The sequence below is a fragment of the Setaria italica genome, chromosome IX (genome assembly GCF_000263155.2).
Source record: "Setaria italica strain Yugu1 chromosome IX, Setaria_italica_v2.0, whole genome shotgun sequence".
Lineage (NCBI taxonomy): Eukaryota > Viridiplantae > Streptophyta > Magnoliopsida > Poales > Poaceae > Setaria > Setaria italica.
In genome coordinates, this window is record NC_028458.1 from 41,470,710 (window position 1) to 41,487,776 (window position 17,067).

Consider the following 17,067-nt stretch of genomic DNA (forward strand, 5'->3'; position numbering starts at 1 on the left):
GAAGCGTGAAGATATGCCACTACGGTATTATGTTTAATGGTTGGTGTTTTTTCCAAATACGGTACAAAACGCATATACATGTAATTCACCCCTATGAACACCTCGAATACCTCGCCGTCGATCGTTATGTTACCTACCACTCGATTAAATTCTTAAATAAATCTAGCTCAGTCAATGACTCAAATCGGGATGAATAGGTTCCAGAAAGAAATCTTATCACTAATGCTCGCTGTTTGGCACATATCTGTGTCAACAATGCGCGTCACCCCTAGCCAGTTAGATTGTTTGCAACTAACCATCCACTGAATGGAATACGGTCCGTTGATTCATAGATGAATGGTGTACACGAGGCAAAGATCCGCCAACTCGTCACATACTTCCATCATTTTTTTCCCACTAGAAAAAGGAGCTCTAAGCCCCACCGCCGGCTGCCCGTCCGATCTCACCCAGCGCCGCCGGCGAGATCTCCAGGATGGCCTTCGGCGGGCGGCGGGACGGTCCCCTCATGCTACGGGGCGGCGGCAGCGGCGGCGGGAAACCCCTGTCACGAGGGTCCCGGATCGCGGTGGCGGTCGCTGTCGGCGTCGCGCTTGGCTGTGTCTGCGCCTTCCTCTACCCCGACGGCATCTTCCGCCCTTCTGCCTCTGCCCTCCACTGGTCCAGCCACGTACTGCTCTTTCTTTTTTCTTTCTTGTTTCTTACCTGCCCTGCATCTTGGTTAGAAAGAACGGAGATCTTGGTGGTTATTGTGCTCGTCGTGACGCCTGAGTGATAAGTGATTTGGGAATTCGTTTCAAAAAAAATAAGTGATTGGGAATCACTGCCTTCGATGAACCAGGAACGATGTTAAGGGACCTAAAGGGTGTATTTCTAAGAGCACGCAATGAATAGATCCAAGAAAGTTCCCTACATTAACTTTACCAAAATGGTGTTTAGTGCACCTGTTTTGAAGGATGGTTCGAAAGACACACTAAGCAGGTACTATCTTATTGGTATATCGAGTTGGCTGCATGGAGTTTGAGTTCTGGCATCTGTAGAAAATTGTTGTGGCCTTGTGGGAATGGTCCCAGTTTCAACATTTGTTTTGTTTCTTGATTAGTTAGTGTCATTGATAGGAGTACTGATAAACCCGGATGCTGACCAATGAATCTGATAGCTGCATGTGCCTAGATTGTGTTGCAACTTGCAATTTGAGATTATCAGGAATTGTACCATGGTTGACAACCTTTATTATGTTTAGCTACATGGAGATCACTTATATTCCTCATTGCCACAGTACCAAAATTGTTGTGGTGCCCTTGATTCAATACTTGCTAAACCTCCTCCGGTCCATCCCCAAGTGTCACATAAAGCATACCTCTGCAAAACTAACTGTCAGAAAATTTGATAACCGGATGGATAGGAAGCAGCTCCAACGTTCTGGTGGGATGCTAAATCTTCTGAGTGCTGGAGCATTGTGTCTGTTAGAATAGGGGGCCTGGTGTCGAGGCTGCATCAGCAAGTTATAGTGGGATGTAGTGACTTGATGGTTTTGAAATTAGGCTTAAGTGCCCAAAGCTAATGGGTTTTCACCTGCGACTTATGTTTTAACTATGGTTAGGAATGGGGCTACAGGGAGGTTGGCTGAGCAATCAAACTTTGTCATGGGCTTCTTCATTTACATGTTTTCAGGCCTGCTCATGCTGTGATCATCAGGGCTCAAGGTCCAGCTTGAATGGCATTAGGAGCTTGTTCATATTGGACTCAAGTTGAGCTCAACTTAGAGTCCCAATATGAGCCAAGTCTGTGGTTATTTTTGTATGCTATGTTGCTAACTAGAAAGTATAGCAAAATAAAGTTTCTACAATTTAAGAATGTCGTTGATCTGTTGTCATAAAAGAGAACGCTTAATTCACCTATGACCATTTGAGCATCTTCCGGTGCTGTTCATTGGTTCCTGGCATTATATGAGGCCTACATGAAACTCCCACCTACTCTAATGCATTGCTTAAGCTGTGGAGTGATATTTTGAATTAAGTGGCGGATTGATCTGCTCTTTAAATGGCTGGTTGTTATCGATCGCTCTTTTGTACGAACAATTGTTTTGCTGTAATTGTTGATTTCTAAAGATAATAAGTACTGGACCTACATAACTGAACTTTTTTATTCTTATTAAAATAAGTGGTTGTAAAAGTTTTTGTATAGCTCGGTAATCGGTATGGCCTAAACATGGCTTATGTATAGAATAGCTAGTATGTAAGTTATAAGTGGTTTCTAGTCTGTTCCTTGCAATTTACTAACACTTGGCGTTCTAGACTAGTCTGTTCAATATAAAATATTGTTTCAACTGAAGATCAAATTAGACTTTTTTAAGCTACAGAAATGGACATAACAAAGGCTTCCTGGAACTTCTGTTTCTTAATTGTGACTTAACCTTGTAGTTGTTTACCTTGCTAAGTTATTTACTTCATTTATGTTGACAGTAGCAACATAGCTATACAATTAACTGATGAGTACACTTGTACTGTTAATACCTTTGTTTTCGTCTTTGTGTTTTGTACCTTGAGTTTTTATTCTTATTTGTTTAGATGTATCATCCTTAGTTAAATTCTAATACTAAATTACTAATACAATGGGTATTCTGCTCATTCATCAGGTTGACTCAACTGCTTGTGAATCAACAGGGCAAGTTACCAACCTTAAGTCCCAGTTGGTATCATTGGAGAGACAGAATGCTGAAATGAGGAGGCAGATTAACGAACTATCCATGAAACTTCAATTGGCTGGACAAGGAAAAGATGAGACCCTGTACAAGGCTGGTCCTTTTGGAACTGCCAAGGCTTTGAGAACAAATCCAACTGTAATCCCTGATGAATCTGTTAATCCCAGGTTGGCCAAGATACTGGAAGAAGTTGCTGTGAAAAAGGAACTTATCGTTGCATTGGCAAACTCCAACGTGAGGGAGATGCTTGAAGTTTGGTTTACCAATATCAAACGAGTTGGTATTCCAAACTTCCTAGTTGTGGCATTGGATGACAATATAGAAAGCTTCTGCAAATCTAAAGGTGTTCCAGTCTACCGGCGTGATCCTGATGAAGGAATTGACAATATTGCAAAAACTGGAGGGAACCATGCCGTTTCTGGACTTAAGTTTCGTGTTTTAAGGGAGTTCTTGCAGCTCGGATATAGTATTCTCCTCTCTGACATTGATATTATTTTCCTGAGGAACCCATTCGATCACCTTTACAGAGATTCTGATGTAGAGTCCATGAGTGATGGCCACAACAACATGACAGCTTATGGTTTCAACGACGTGTTTGATGAGCCATCTATGGGTTGGGCCAGATATGCTCACACAATGCGGATCTGGGTTTACAACTCCGGCTTTTTCTACATAAGACCAACAATTCCTTCTATTGAACTTCTGGATCGTGTAGCTTACCGCCTTTCTCATGAGAAGGCATGGGACCAAGCAGTCTTCAATGAGGAACTGTTCTTCCCATCTCGTCCAGGTTATGAAGGTCTTCATGCATCCAGGAGAACCATGGATATATATTTCTTCATGAACAGCAAAGTTCTCTTCAAAACTGTGAGGAAAGACGCTCAGCTCAAGAAGTTAAAGCCAGTGATTGTGCATTTGAACTATCATCCTGACAAGTTAGATCGGATGAAAGCTGTTGTTGAGTTCTATGTGAATGGAAAGCAAGATGCGCTGCAACGTTTCCCTGATGGGTCAGAATGAGGAAATTGCAGATTTTTCTGGTACAGAAAGAAATATATACCTGCTATTATATCCTTGTGGCTGTGGGATTGTTTTGGCATTAGGATGGGTCGATGGGATCCTCTTGCCCGCGAGAATGTTTGATGGTCGAGTGCCATATGGATCCTTTGAGCTTGAGCTATTTGGACGTCGCCTTAGTCTCTACTAACCTCAACAGTTCTGTAGCGAACATGGAGTAGCTTAGATGGCTGATCACATTTTTCATTTTTATCTGAGCTTTCGACACCACTATATGCTTTGATGCTGGCGTTTCCTTGTATCGTGGTTTGCCTGTGAGTTTGAGAACCAGTTACAGTTTTGATGATGATACGGATTAAAAATTCTCGGCATTATCCACACACTGCTGTGGACAGGGTTTGAGCACCGGATTTTCTTTTTGTCCTCCATGATTGGAAACCTTCGAATCTATCGAAAACTGATGTGATCTTGGTTTGTTCATTTCTGCCGTTTTCCTGCCGCTGACCCCGAAAACAGTGTGGGGAACATGTTGTTTGGCACAGCTCGAAGCATCACCATGTACTGTAGCGCCGGTGAAGCTAAAGAAACTGCCTTCACCGGCTTTACCTTTCTCGCTTTTAGTTCATTTGATCATTTCCTTCATCAGTTTGGCTTCATGATACAGTACCGAGTAGGGTTGTACTCTCTCTGTTCCTAATTGTAGATCGTTTTTACTATGCACCTATATAGTGTAGGTGTAGATTTATGAACTTAGAAAATCTAAAACGATTTACAATTTAAAACGGAGTGAGTATACTGTAAAAGGGAGCTTAGGCTAGAGCCGTACCAATGCAGCCTTATCTGAGTTCTTGACATCGGAAGGAAATGGAGGCGGTTGCCACATACTCCGACCTACTACCAGCTAGATGCTTTGATGGTGTCGTTTCTTTGTGCCGTGGTTTGCATGTGAATGAGAACCAGCAGCTACAGTTTTGATACGGATGAAATTGAAGTTTCGTATTATCCACAGTTGAAACACTGCTGTGGACAGGGTTTGGGCACCGGATTTTCTCGTCCTGCCGTGATGTGAACCTACGAGGCTACGTGATGTGATCTCTTGTTTGTTTCTGCCACGTCGTCGCTTGACCAAACAGCAACGTGGGGAACATGTAGATTCCCAGCATATGCCCATTTGTTCGACCCAGTCTCGCGCATACTCCTGCAGGCCCCCTGCTTCTTCGGCACATTTTGCCTATCTTCCTGGCAACCGTTTCCCCGGCTGGATGCCTGGATGGTCTTCTCTTCACACGCTGCCACGCCTTTTCTGGTAGCGGCATCGTGCCAACTGCCAGATGGCAGATGCTAACCTGATACTACGTGCGTGATTGCTTGGGCGCATCACCCCTGCCCAAGCTCCCGGAAACCTTGGGTGATTGGTTGCCTGAGCTTGGTAGTGGGTCTAGCCCATGGCGTGCAAAAGGGGATCCGAGCCTGGCTCCCAGGGTGTGGCAAAAATCCTCATTTCCCCGGAGTTAGGCTCGCTCGGTGCGGCAGCGAGCGTGTGGGTAGCAAAAATGGCCGCGCGCGTGCAAGCAGGAAGGAGCACGGGAAGAATTGGGTTACCGTCTCGATTTCGCACCATTCGCCGGCTATATATCCTCACCTCTCCTCCTCCCTCGCGCTCACTCGCCATTTTCGCCGTCACCGAGTAGGTGAGCCTCTTCCTCTCCTCTCAGATTCGTCTGCTCTCTTTTCCTCTTCATCCCCAAGCACGGCTAACCATTTCTCCACCCTATTCTTTGGTTTGCAACAAAGATTTCTTGGCGAATCTGTGCTGCAAGGCAAGTAATCCCCCCCTCTCTCGAGTTCTTGTTTACCTAACCCTAGATCCTCTCTCGAGTTCTTGTTTACCTAACCCTAGATCCTCTCTAGATCTTGTGAAAATATCATCGATTCACTAACTGTATCATCTCAAATGTGTAGATCTTCACTGGATTTGCGTTCTTTGGTTGTTTCAAGGTAAAGATCTAACTTTTGTGGTCTTGGATTTTGATTTCTATAGATTCATAATAGTTTTTGATATGCACCATGGTTAAAATCAAGTCTATTCTTTGTGCAGAGCTTCAGATCTGCTGTTCCTCCCTCACTTCCCATCTGATTTGTTGGTTGACCGGCTTCCTACTGTTGTTGCGGTATAGAAAGCATTAACCCCTCCTCCTATCTCCTCTCATAAATCTTGTGGTCGCGCTTATATTATTGTGCAGTGCTCTGGATGCTATTTTTGTGATGAAAATGTTGTTGGATTTGCTATATTCATACTTGATGGGAAAAGCTTATTCAGTGATGCTTTGTTTGTTCTGTTAATCTAAGAATTTGTCCATGTCAGCGATGCATTGCCTGTAATTCTGAGCATGCTTGTCCATGTTAGTGATGCATTTCCTGTAATTTTGAGCATACTTGTCCACGTCAATGATGACTTAACTATTTAATCTGAGCATACTTGTCCATGTCAATAATGCATCTCCTATTAATCTGAGCATATTTGTCCATGTCAATGATATTTTTTATGTTGAAATGAGCACTTGTCCATGCATGTGATGGTGCTTCATGTTAATTATAGCAGTAGATCATTTTTCATGCATACACTTAGGCTGTGCTGCTTGTTTTCATTTATATAGATGGCTTGGGAAGACAAGAGGTGCATGCTAATTCTTCAGGCAGCTGCTCTAGTCACTGCTATGTATGCATTCTTCATGAGTAGGATTAGAATGGGTCAACTTTCACGATCTCAGATTACCTATGCCCCAATGAGTGCTATGGATGAGGAAAGGCAAAAAAAAAAACCTGGATAAACATGCTTCGCATGAGAAGAGCCTCTTTCTTTCAGCTATGCAATTTGCTTAGGGATAGAAACTTGCTTAGAGATAGCATACATAACAGTGTTGGAGAGTAAGTTGCAATGTTTCTGCATGTTGTCGGCCACAACTAACGTTTTAGAGTTATACACCAAAATTGGAGGAGGTCTGTGGAGACCGTGTATAGATATTTCAAGGAGGTGCTCTATGCTGTTGGGGAACTTAGGCATGAGATGATTAAGCCTCCATCTAATGAGACACCACTTAAGATCACAAACAACCACAACTGGTATCCATATTTTAAGGTGATGAATAAAATCTAGAGTTAATAATAATTCTTACGTGCTTGGGTGCATATCATGTAATTGAGTCCCATCTAGGATTCTGTTTGGCAATAGATGGAACTCATATCTATGCTATAGTACCAGCCAAGATGCAAGCAACATTTAGGGGAAAGAAACACTACACAACTTAAAATGTGCTAGCTGCAGTGGATTTTGATTTGAAATTCACATATGTCTTGGCTGGTCGGGAGGGATCTGCACATGATGCCACTATTCTTGTTGATGCACTTGAGCGGGAGGATGGGTTAAGGGTCCCACAAGGTATTTAACTTAGCATAGGTAAATCAAGTTACAACTGGCAAAACTTCAGGACTAATGCACTTGTATACACTTTTTCTAGGGAAATTCTACCTAGTAGATGCTGGATATGAATGTCATCTTGGATTCCTTCATCCTTACAGAGACACTAGATACCATCTTAATAAGTTTGGTGGTAGAAACTATCCAACCAATCTAAGGGAGTTATTCAATTTGAGGCATTCAAGTCTGCGTATAACAGTTGAGATGGCATTTGGGGCTGAAAAATCGATTCCGCATTATTGACAACAAACCATTTCATCCATTCAAGACACAAGTCAAATTGGTACTTGCATATTGCATTTTACACAACTGGATACTTGGGTATGGAATAGATGAGGTTATTCCTCCTGAGTCATCTTAGGAGCCCAACAATAATGGCTCTCATGGCCATGGGGTGTCAGTGTTTTATACCTGGCAACCTACCGAAGGATATCCCGAGGTAGTAGATTAGTTGGTGGGGGATCGCCGAACCTGGAACTCGAAGGTAAAAGCGAGGACACAAGACATAGATTTATACAGGTTCGGGCGGCCAGAGTAGCATAATACCCTACGTCCTGTTTTGGAAGTTGTATATTACGCCCTGCGCTTAGGTGTTGTATAGCCTTATTGTTGACTATTGATGATGGTTCTATGAGGTCTTCGCATACCGATCTAGGGACTCCTACCCTCTTTTATATACTCCAGGGGGTGGGATTACTAGTCGGTTACAAGGAGGAGTCCTAATAGGATTACATGGTATGAGTCCTAGTAGAATTATAGAGGAATTTTAGTAGGAGTCTGTCTTCTTCCTTCCTTGCAGGTACTGGGGATCTATCCTCGACAAGCCCTCGAGCGTTTCATAGTCGAATGCAGCAGTCTTCGAGTACTTTTTAGATCCTCGCCAAGTAGTTTAGTGCTTCTCGAGTACTTTGTCTGGCTGAATCTTCAAATTTTTTCAAAGCTGCCATGAGGCTATGGTGTGCTCAAGCCCTTGATCATCTTGATTTTGTAATCTTCATCTTTGGAATGTGATATGGAGGGCGGCAGAAGTAGCACTCCATATGGAGTAGCTCCCGAGCCTTAGGTTGAATCGAAGAATCAGGCTGAGGGTCAATAAAATCTTGAATCTTCTTTTTTCATCTTGAAAATTTGAACTGTTGGGTGTAGCTTATCAGCTCTCGAGCCTTGGAATGATTAGTTAATCAATCCGAGGGTCTTTAGTCTTCACACAAGTCATCATCCGAGTAGTTTTGCGACGTCCAGCCCCAAGTTTATGTGCTAGGTGAGCCGTAGGAGCCACGTCGAGTAGTTATTGGCGCTTAGCCCCAGAGTTTGAGAGCTAGCGGAGCTACCGGAGGTATTCCGAGTAGTAATTGGTGCTTTAGCCCCTGAGCTTGGAAGCTAGCTGAGCTACTAGAGATATTTCGAGTAGTAACTGACGCTTAGCCCCTGAGCCTGGGAGCTAGCGGAGCCATTATAGGTACGGTGAGTGTCCTAGAGAGTCTTCACCGAAACTTGACCTGAAAAAAGAAATGCATACATTATGTAGCATATTTGTAAAATTTGAAACTACTAAAATTTATTCAGTGATGAATATAATGTAAATGTTGTGTGTCATGCTCTTGTTTCGATCATATTTCTCCTGAGTAGTTAGCCTATTATGTTTAGGCTCTCAGTCCCTGTTTAGCCATTGCCACCGTGTGTGAGATCTTTGTCTCGTGTATGCGTACTAGCACTACTGCTACGGAGATCTTTGTCTCGCGTCCTAGTGTTTTAGGTATGATAGAAGATCTGAGGCTATCACAAATTAAGGTGTGTTCTGCTCAAGGATATTGGCGACCGCTAAGAGAATACATTTAAAATAAGTAGTCGGCATTGCGACAAAAAGAGAGCGCGATTGCGCTTAAAGTAGTCGTTGAGACTTTTCTACCTTTTGGCAAGAAGAGCGCGTGTTGCCGCGCATAGAATTTGTGCCTCCTTAGGGTGTAGCCCCTGCGAGCCTCTAGCACTCAGTGCACCAAACTTCGTGGCAGATCCTCCTAATTTGGTGTACCAAGCCTGTGGCAGAGCTTACGGAACTCAGTGCACCAAAAACGTGGTGATAGCCTCTATAATTTAGTGTACCAAGCCCATGGCTATCAGTCAACATGCCCCATGAATAATTGGCAAAGTGTAGCTCTGGAGGGTAATTCCTATTGAGAGGCATACACAAATAAGTAGTCAGCACGTTGCCCTGCATGCGGAAAACAAGCCGGAAAATTTATATAAATAATTAAAAAAATGACTTAGCTTGATTCGTGGATGATTGTCTACGAAGCTGTGTTGATTGTTGATGAAGCCAACTAGTCGGAGTCGATTCTGACTAGTTGTTGATCACGTGGAACCCGCCCTTGACTAGTTTTCTAGTCGAGATAAGTAGTCGAAGTAGACTGTCCTCGACTAGTTTTCTTAGTCGAGATGAGTAGTCGAAGTAGGCCATCCTTGACTAGTTTTTCAGTCAAGACGAGTAATGTCGAAGTAGTCGTCGGCGACTTGATTATTTGCCTCAATCTACGTGTGACTTGATCGACGAGCCGTATGCAGCAGCCTGAGGCGAAAACCGACTCAATCTTCGATTGGAACACGGAGCGCATCAATTCTGTCTCGACGTAGATTTGTTTGCTCAGAACTCCAACTCGACGACTTGCTTCTTTTCAAGTAGATTGATCTTGATGATGAGTTCCTTCAAGCTCGTTTGATGATCTTGACGATCACCCCTACCTGGCACGCCAGATGTTGGTGTTTTATACCCGGCAACCTACCGAAGGGTATCCCGAGATAGTAAATTGGTTGGTGGGGGATCGCTGGACCTGAAACTCGAAGGTAAAAGCAAGGACACAAGACACAAATTTATACAGGTTCGGGCCGCCAGAGTAGCATAATACCCTACGTCCTATTTTGGGAGTTGTATATTGCGCCCTACGCTCAGGTGTTGTGTAGCCTGATTGTTGGCTATTGATGATGGTTCTATGAGGTCTTCGCCTACTGATCTAGGGACCCCTACCCTCCTTTATATACTCCAGAGGGCGGGATTACTAGTTGGTTACAGGGAAGAGTCCTAGTAGGATTACAGAGGAATCCTAGTAGGAGTCGGTCTTCTTCCTTTCTTGCGGGTACATGGGATCTATTCCCGACGTGGGGTTCCCATGGATGACAACTCAGCATGGGCTATAATAGGGGTCATGCTCACATCTAGAATCATGTACTAGGCTATTTCCCTTTGTATTCTAGATAATGAACTTTGTATTCAGATCTGAACTTTGTATCCTGCTTTGACTATGCATGCATTGGACATGTTGTTGTGATGAATAATTGTTTTTATTTACATATACCTGAGGCATCGGACAAATTGTTGTGATGGTTAATTGGTTTTATTTACAAATACATGAGGCATTGTACATTATGCTGTGATGATAATTGCTTTTATTTACATATACCTGAGGCATTGGACATTATGCTACGATGATTAATTGCTTTTATTTATATATACCTGAGGCAATGGGCATTATGCAATGATGAGTACTTTATGCATTAGAAGATGGCACAAGAGAATGTTTACTTTGACTTGGTTGAGGAGCTTGAGGCTGCCGAAGCTGCTGCCCAAGCTGCTATCCAGCATGCTGCTGGTGGCTAGGTTGTTGGTGCCGCTGGTAGCTAGGCTGCTGGTGGTGATGGGTAGCAGCCTAGGGCTACAATAAGGTGGACCAATATGATGTCAGGATTTGTGCTACGCCGCATGTGCCAGCTGATCTCCATTGGAGTAAGAACGGACAAAGGTTTCAAAGAGGTGCACTTGAACAAAGTGGCCAAGGATCTGCATGAGTTTTCAGGCAATGAGGTGACTGGCACCCAGGTTTACAACCATCTGCGCAAGTGGAGGCAGAAATGGATCAGGGTGACTAAGCTTAGAGAACTTAGTGGTGCTTTGTAGGATGATGATAACTTCATGATCACTTTGGAGGAGGAGTACTACTAAGGGCATATCAAGGTGTGTTGGGCTAAACAAAGTTAATTAAATTCATGAATTTCATTGCTTTATCTCCTTTTCTAATCTCACATTTTCATACATGCATTTCAAGCACACCCCAAGGATGCTGACTTATTGAACAAGCCTATTGAGAATTACCAACAGATGTAGATCATATTTGGCAATGGGTTGGCTACAGGCAAGTTTGCCATGGGTCTGGTGAGGCTTTCGGTTCCCCTCTGACTTTGCTAAGAGCTCACTTAAGGTTGAGTCAGATGCTATGAAGGTTGATGATGTCCCTAAGCTGTTTGGAGAGGTACCCAAAGACTCAGGATGCTGGTGCTGGGTCTGGTTCTGATGCAGGCAACAAGAGGAAGAGATGCATGCTTAGTGAGAGGGACATTGTTGTCATGATTGGCATGACTGATGCAGTGAACAATGTTGCAAATGCCATTCTCCATACCAAGGTTGAGGATGTCCACCCTGAGCTGTATGGTGATGTCATGTTCATGCCTGGGTTCATTGAGGAAGCATTGATGGCAGCCTATTCTCACCTTCTTGACAACAAGGCTCATGGTGCTGCATTTGTGAAGATGAATGACTCTCACCGTGTGGTGTGGATAAGGGTCTACTTGGCCAAGCACTACTAGGTGATGGTCTAGTGCTGGTTGATCCAACTTTTGTGCAATGGGGTAGCTCCTCTCCTGGTGGCTTATTTTGTGCAGTTACTGGCCTGTTGGTGCCTTCTCCTAGTGCAATGAGGATGATAGGCTGATGGTAGCTTCTTTTGAGCATAGCACCTCCTGACTTGTGCAGTTAATCTAATCATGCACTCACTTGTGCAGCTGATCTAATCCTGCATTCTTTTGCGCAGCTAACTTGCTCCTCTCATTTACTAACTATTGCTTATAGTTAGTAATTGACTATACATGGCACTATAGCTGCTTCTGTATAATCTACTGAACCTAGACTTGTAACTGAGGCGCATGAGACACTTTCATGGATCAACCTTGATGATAGATGTAATATCATGACAATCTAGTCATGCAACTATTATTTCTGAGCATGTGCCCGTTGCTTGTTATGTGTTTTATCTTGTTATGCTAAAATGTGATATTTCTATTCTAAGCATATGCCTATTGCCAATGATTTGTTAGATTAATTTGAGTATATATTCTTTGCCTTTCATGCTGTGCTGAGCATATATGTCATTTGCCAATGATGCTATATGTTACATTTTCTAAGCATATATGTCCTTTGCCAGTGATGGTATATGTTCACCATTTGACATTGTTGTCAACCTGTGCTCCTTTTGCTTACTGATTACATCTCAAATTGGTTTCATGTGTCCATTCCCAATGAACCTAGGCTGAACAAATTATAATATTCTCAACTTCTTATTTGGCCAATGATATTGTGTTTTCTCTCTTTACTGTCTAGATATGTCATGGTATGTGATAACTGTTGGCCGCCAAACTGGAGTTTCTCCAGCTGGGAGGCTTGCCATGATCAAGTCAGCGGCTTCAAGGAGCGTGCTACAAAAACTACAGGATAAAAGAAGAAGCCATGGAAGCATTTTATGGTAGAAAATTTGAAGCAAAAGAGGTACCTACTACAGCTGAAGCTAAGAGGAAGAAGGCTTTTTGGATTTTAAAGATGTCATGCTGTTATTAGAGGCTGCAATAATCTTAGTTCAAACTATAATGATTTTATTTTTACTTTGGAAATGTATGTAATGTTACACTTGTGACAAACTGTTAGTTTACCCCATGAACATGCTGGTGGTAACATCACCCTATACATTCAAGAGGTAACTGGAATATGATGCATTCGGCAACCAAACAAACTCATCTTGCATCTCTTATTTAAATTATATGTGCATTCATGCAACCAATCAATATCTCCGTGTGGTCTGGTTGGAATGGAGCAAACAACCAAACATGAAGTATTTGCACCCCAGGGCTTGGCTCCGGTCAGCCTAGCTCCCTGGTGCGAGCCTGGATAGCTAGAGAAGACAACGAATCAGACTCCACACCTACACGGCTACACATCGTACCCGCGGTCTACCGTGTTGCGTGTGTGGCTCAAAACACCCTAGCAGATCTTTTCCGTGTGCCCCCGTGCTTCACGATTTCAGGCGTCTGCTCAGTAGTTCCCTCCCGACTCCCGTCGCTCAACCTCAACGCGCGTTGTAGCCTCCTCCAACACACCTCACGCTAGCTGCCATCCCTGCGTCACCGGAATTATTCATCACCTGAAAGTCTTTTAGAAAATTTAATTTTGAGTCAAAGTTCAAATTCATAAGTAAATTTAATTACCTTTTTTATATGAAAATAACACAGTACAGATGGAAACTCTGTTTATAACGCGTTGGAGCTAATAACACTCTTTTAGTGCTTTGTTTGCATTGGATAGGATAGAGATTATAAAAGTCTAGATTAGGATTGAGATTATAAATGCGGTAAAATAAAAATCTAGATAGCAATAATCTAGGGTTGTTTGGATCCCTGAATTATAGGAATCTAGCTACTATTATCTGATACTAGCTTTTTACTATTTACCATTTTTTTCAAAATACAGTATAGATGCAGACGCTCACATACATACCCATGTACGCACGCTCACCCTTATCGCTATGAATGCACGCACGTATGTAACTCTACCCCTATGAGTACCTCCGAGCGACTAAGCCAATAGATCTCGAAATTAATGGAGTCACCACCACAGGCGTCTCGCTGTCGACGAACATGTTGCCTATCTATCAGGCAACAACTGAAAGAATAATGTCGGATAAACATGGAATAGATTTAGAAAAATATGAGCACCCATGCCGAGTCGAGGACTCGAAGCTGTGCTACAATTTTCTTTTTGATGATAAGTACAGTCAATCATATTATCATACCATCCACACGTACTCTCTTATTTAATTTTTATCATATCAGAAGAAATTCTATATATTATCCACTGGACTAGTCTAACCATACAAACACTTTAGGCCGAGACAAAAATTTCTTGGTCCATGGCTCGTCGGAATTAATTAGCTATTTTACGGTATATAATCAATTATTCTTAAACTATATAGAACCAACTATACAAACATGTATTTTGAAATATTTTAAAAATAACTCCTTCCCAAATTTATTTGCACGGTGGTCACGCCGTGCGTCATGGCATGGCAGTAAGCTGCTATCGCGCCACTGTATGTGGCGCAACAACGGTGCCACGCTGGCGCGGCTAGCCAACCCGCGCCAGCGCGGTGCTAACTGGGCGAGGCGCTATCACTCCACTCCACATGCACTGGGCGGGGCACCGCCGTGCCACATGCACTCCACATCCATATTTTATCATTGCACAGTCAACTAAATCTTTAAAATTTGGACGACCATCGAATAATTCCACTACCTCATTCATATGCTCAAACTCTCAATTCTCATTCACAATCCCACCATGAAACATACGAACTAAACGATCCATCTACAAAATACAAAAACTTTAACATACCAATTAGAGCTCATTTACTACAAACAACAACAATAAACTACATTAATTGGACATATTAGACAAATAAACCTACACATGCCATGTACACTACACAGATACATCAACAACTATATAAATCGATGCATGCAACTACTTCTATACGTTAAAATCATGGGCAGAGAATCGACTGGGTATGAACTAAGCATCAATTACTACACAACAAACTTGTAAATCATGAAAATTTCAAAACAAAATCATAAATCTAGTTCATCTAAACACCCTCTGATCTACTAAATGGAACAGTAAAAGAAGAAAAAAAAAGTGAGGGGATACCTTCCCAACGACGCGAGGATCAACCCCTCCACTTTTCCCACCCCAAATCGTCGGATTTGGGGGGAGGGGGGTGGTGGTGAGAAAAGGAGGATGGCTCGGGTCGGGCTGGAGGAGGAGGGAGAGAGGAGGAAGAGCCGGCGCGCCTGTCAAGATTGGGCGCTGCCGCGCCAGGCGGTCTGGCGTGACAAGCTTCGCGCCAGTGCATGTGGCGCGATAGCAGCTCACCCAGTCAGCACTGCGCTGGCGCGGGTTGGCCAGCCGCGTCAGCATGGTAGCACTGTCACGCCACTGCAGGTGGCGTGGCAGCGGCTTACTGTCAGTGGCGCGGCAGCGGCTTACTGTCGCGCCACGGCGCGATCAAAAGGGTCACGCTGTGCAAATAAAGTTGGGGAGGATTATTTTTAAAAATATGTTAAAAAATTAAAAATAAAAAATCCATATACATGTCAATCCAATACAACATATTCGACGCTTAGACTCGAGTATGCTTCATGAGTTGCAAATCGTTTTGGACTGTTTAACCGTGCGAGAGGGCGGGCCATGGGAGGTGTACTTTTGGGCCCTGGTAAGCTAAGCCCAGCCAGGCCTTGGAGCAAAATATCAAGGAGCTCGATCTTTCTGCTGGACGCGTGAAGGCAATATTTACCCCGTATATATATACACTAGTACAATACAATGCCGGTGCTAACGCTACGGTAAATTCTTCAATTATAACTATTATAACTACTAATACGATATATATATATATTAGTACATAGAACACGATGGATTTAAGATTCACGTGGGAAAAAAATAATTTCGGTACAGGCATATATACTGCCTTGTCTCATTTTCATTGAAGCATGACAAGAGTTTTACAACATTTCATATGAACGCATAGATAACCTACAAGTGAAAAACTCACCCCACGCTGCAAAAACAGGAGGAAAACTCATAGAAATAATAATGAACAAGCTGAGCCATTACAACAAATCTTAAAAAAACACCTGTGACTGATCAGCAGCACCAGCTCCCAGCACCTTGGTCCAGTCGATCAGTGCACTAAAAAGCCAAGTGTCCGATGAACTTAGGTTCAGCACAACTCCCACAGCGACATGCTGAGATCACTTCATATATACCTGCTACATAAAACGAATTATCATTGCGAAGGATCACTATTAAATTGTAGTTATCAACAGTAGATAGAACTTCAATTTTGACAGTTTCATTCCCTTGGGATATCTTGATGTACAATGTAGCTTACACATCTTTAATTCAAAACAAAGGTGAAATTTAAATACAAATTCAAAAGGTGGACTGAATCACTCAAATTTAAAGGTCAAGTAGATGATGATCAACTTTTGAAATAGGTGGTATTCGATAATGCAAGTGAAAAGAAAAAAATTAAATTTTATGTTTACACAATAGAAATGTTGTACTGGCGTACTCCATGTTAAGCCAACATTCAAACAATTAAAGTTTACAGAATACGATATTCTGCTTCATTCATGCTTAGCATCCCATAATCACAAATACCGAAGGTCTCAATCCAAAGTGGTTATGCATACAGGAAGAGGCAGAATATTTGAGATAAGAGAATTCGGAGGGAGAGCTCACCATGGACTTCAAGGATGTGGAGGCCATACATTCACCATTCTATGATAGGATAGATGCGTAGACTCTAGACTCCCGTGTACAATTTTCGCCACTGTGTGCCCGTACTTGCTTCTAGCAGTCAAGTAATTCATCAATAATAGCTGCAGGACAGACCCAAGTAACAGAATACTCCATAGCTAGAAAAAAGAACAGGACACTCACACATGGTTTGTTTTCTCCTCTGAACATGGAATTCCTCTGCTGTCAGTGACACTCCATGTCTTTTCTTTTCTTTTTCACTTAATTGAACTCACAACTATAATCTAAGGGAGTTTACACACCTGATCAGTTTCTTTAAAGTCAATTGCGAATCTGTAAGCACACATTCCGAGGTCCTGTTTTTCCTACAGCTCAATACACGTAACACTCAGTTCTGGGCACACATCTACCAAATATCCTGATGCCTATGAAATTGGAATAGACAAGTTGCAATGGACG

At 42.8% G+C, this 17,067-nt stretch overlaps 1 protein-coding gene and 2 long non-coding RNA genes across 4 annotated transcripts; all 3 read left to right on the forward strand.

Moving 5' to 3' along the window:
* Positions 1-313: 313 nt before the first annotated feature.
* Positions 314-4,184, forward strand: LOC101755814 (arabinosyltransferase RRA3). Its single transcript, XM_004983871.3, has 2 exons — positions 314-667; positions 2,636-4,184. The coding sequence occupies exons 1-2, from the start codon at positions 473-475 to the stop codon at positions 3,719-3,721; spliced, it is 1,281 nt and encodes a 426-aa protein (XP_004983928.1). The 5' UTR covers positions 314-472; the 3' UTR covers positions 3,722-4,184.
* A 791-nt stretch (positions 4,185-4,975) lies between these two features.
* Positions 4,976-13,013, forward strand: LOC111255788. 2 transcript variants are annotated; one of them, XR_002675743.1, is made up of 4 exons: positions 4,976-5,409; positions 5,681-5,716; positions 5,817-5,889; positions 12,622-13,013. It is a non-coding gene; the product is annotated as an uncharacterized LOC111255788 (long non-coding RNA). The 2 variants fall into 2 exon arrangements; XR_002675744.1 differs by lacking the exon at positions 12,622-13,013 and having other exon boundaries at positions 5,817-6,312.
* Positions 10,248-12,232, forward strand: LOC111255789. Its single transcript, XR_002675745.1, has 2 exons — positions 10,248-11,202; positions 11,294-12,232. It is a non-coding gene; the product is annotated as an uncharacterized LOC111255789 (long non-coding RNA).
* Positions 13,014-17,067: the final 4,054 nt, after the last annotated feature.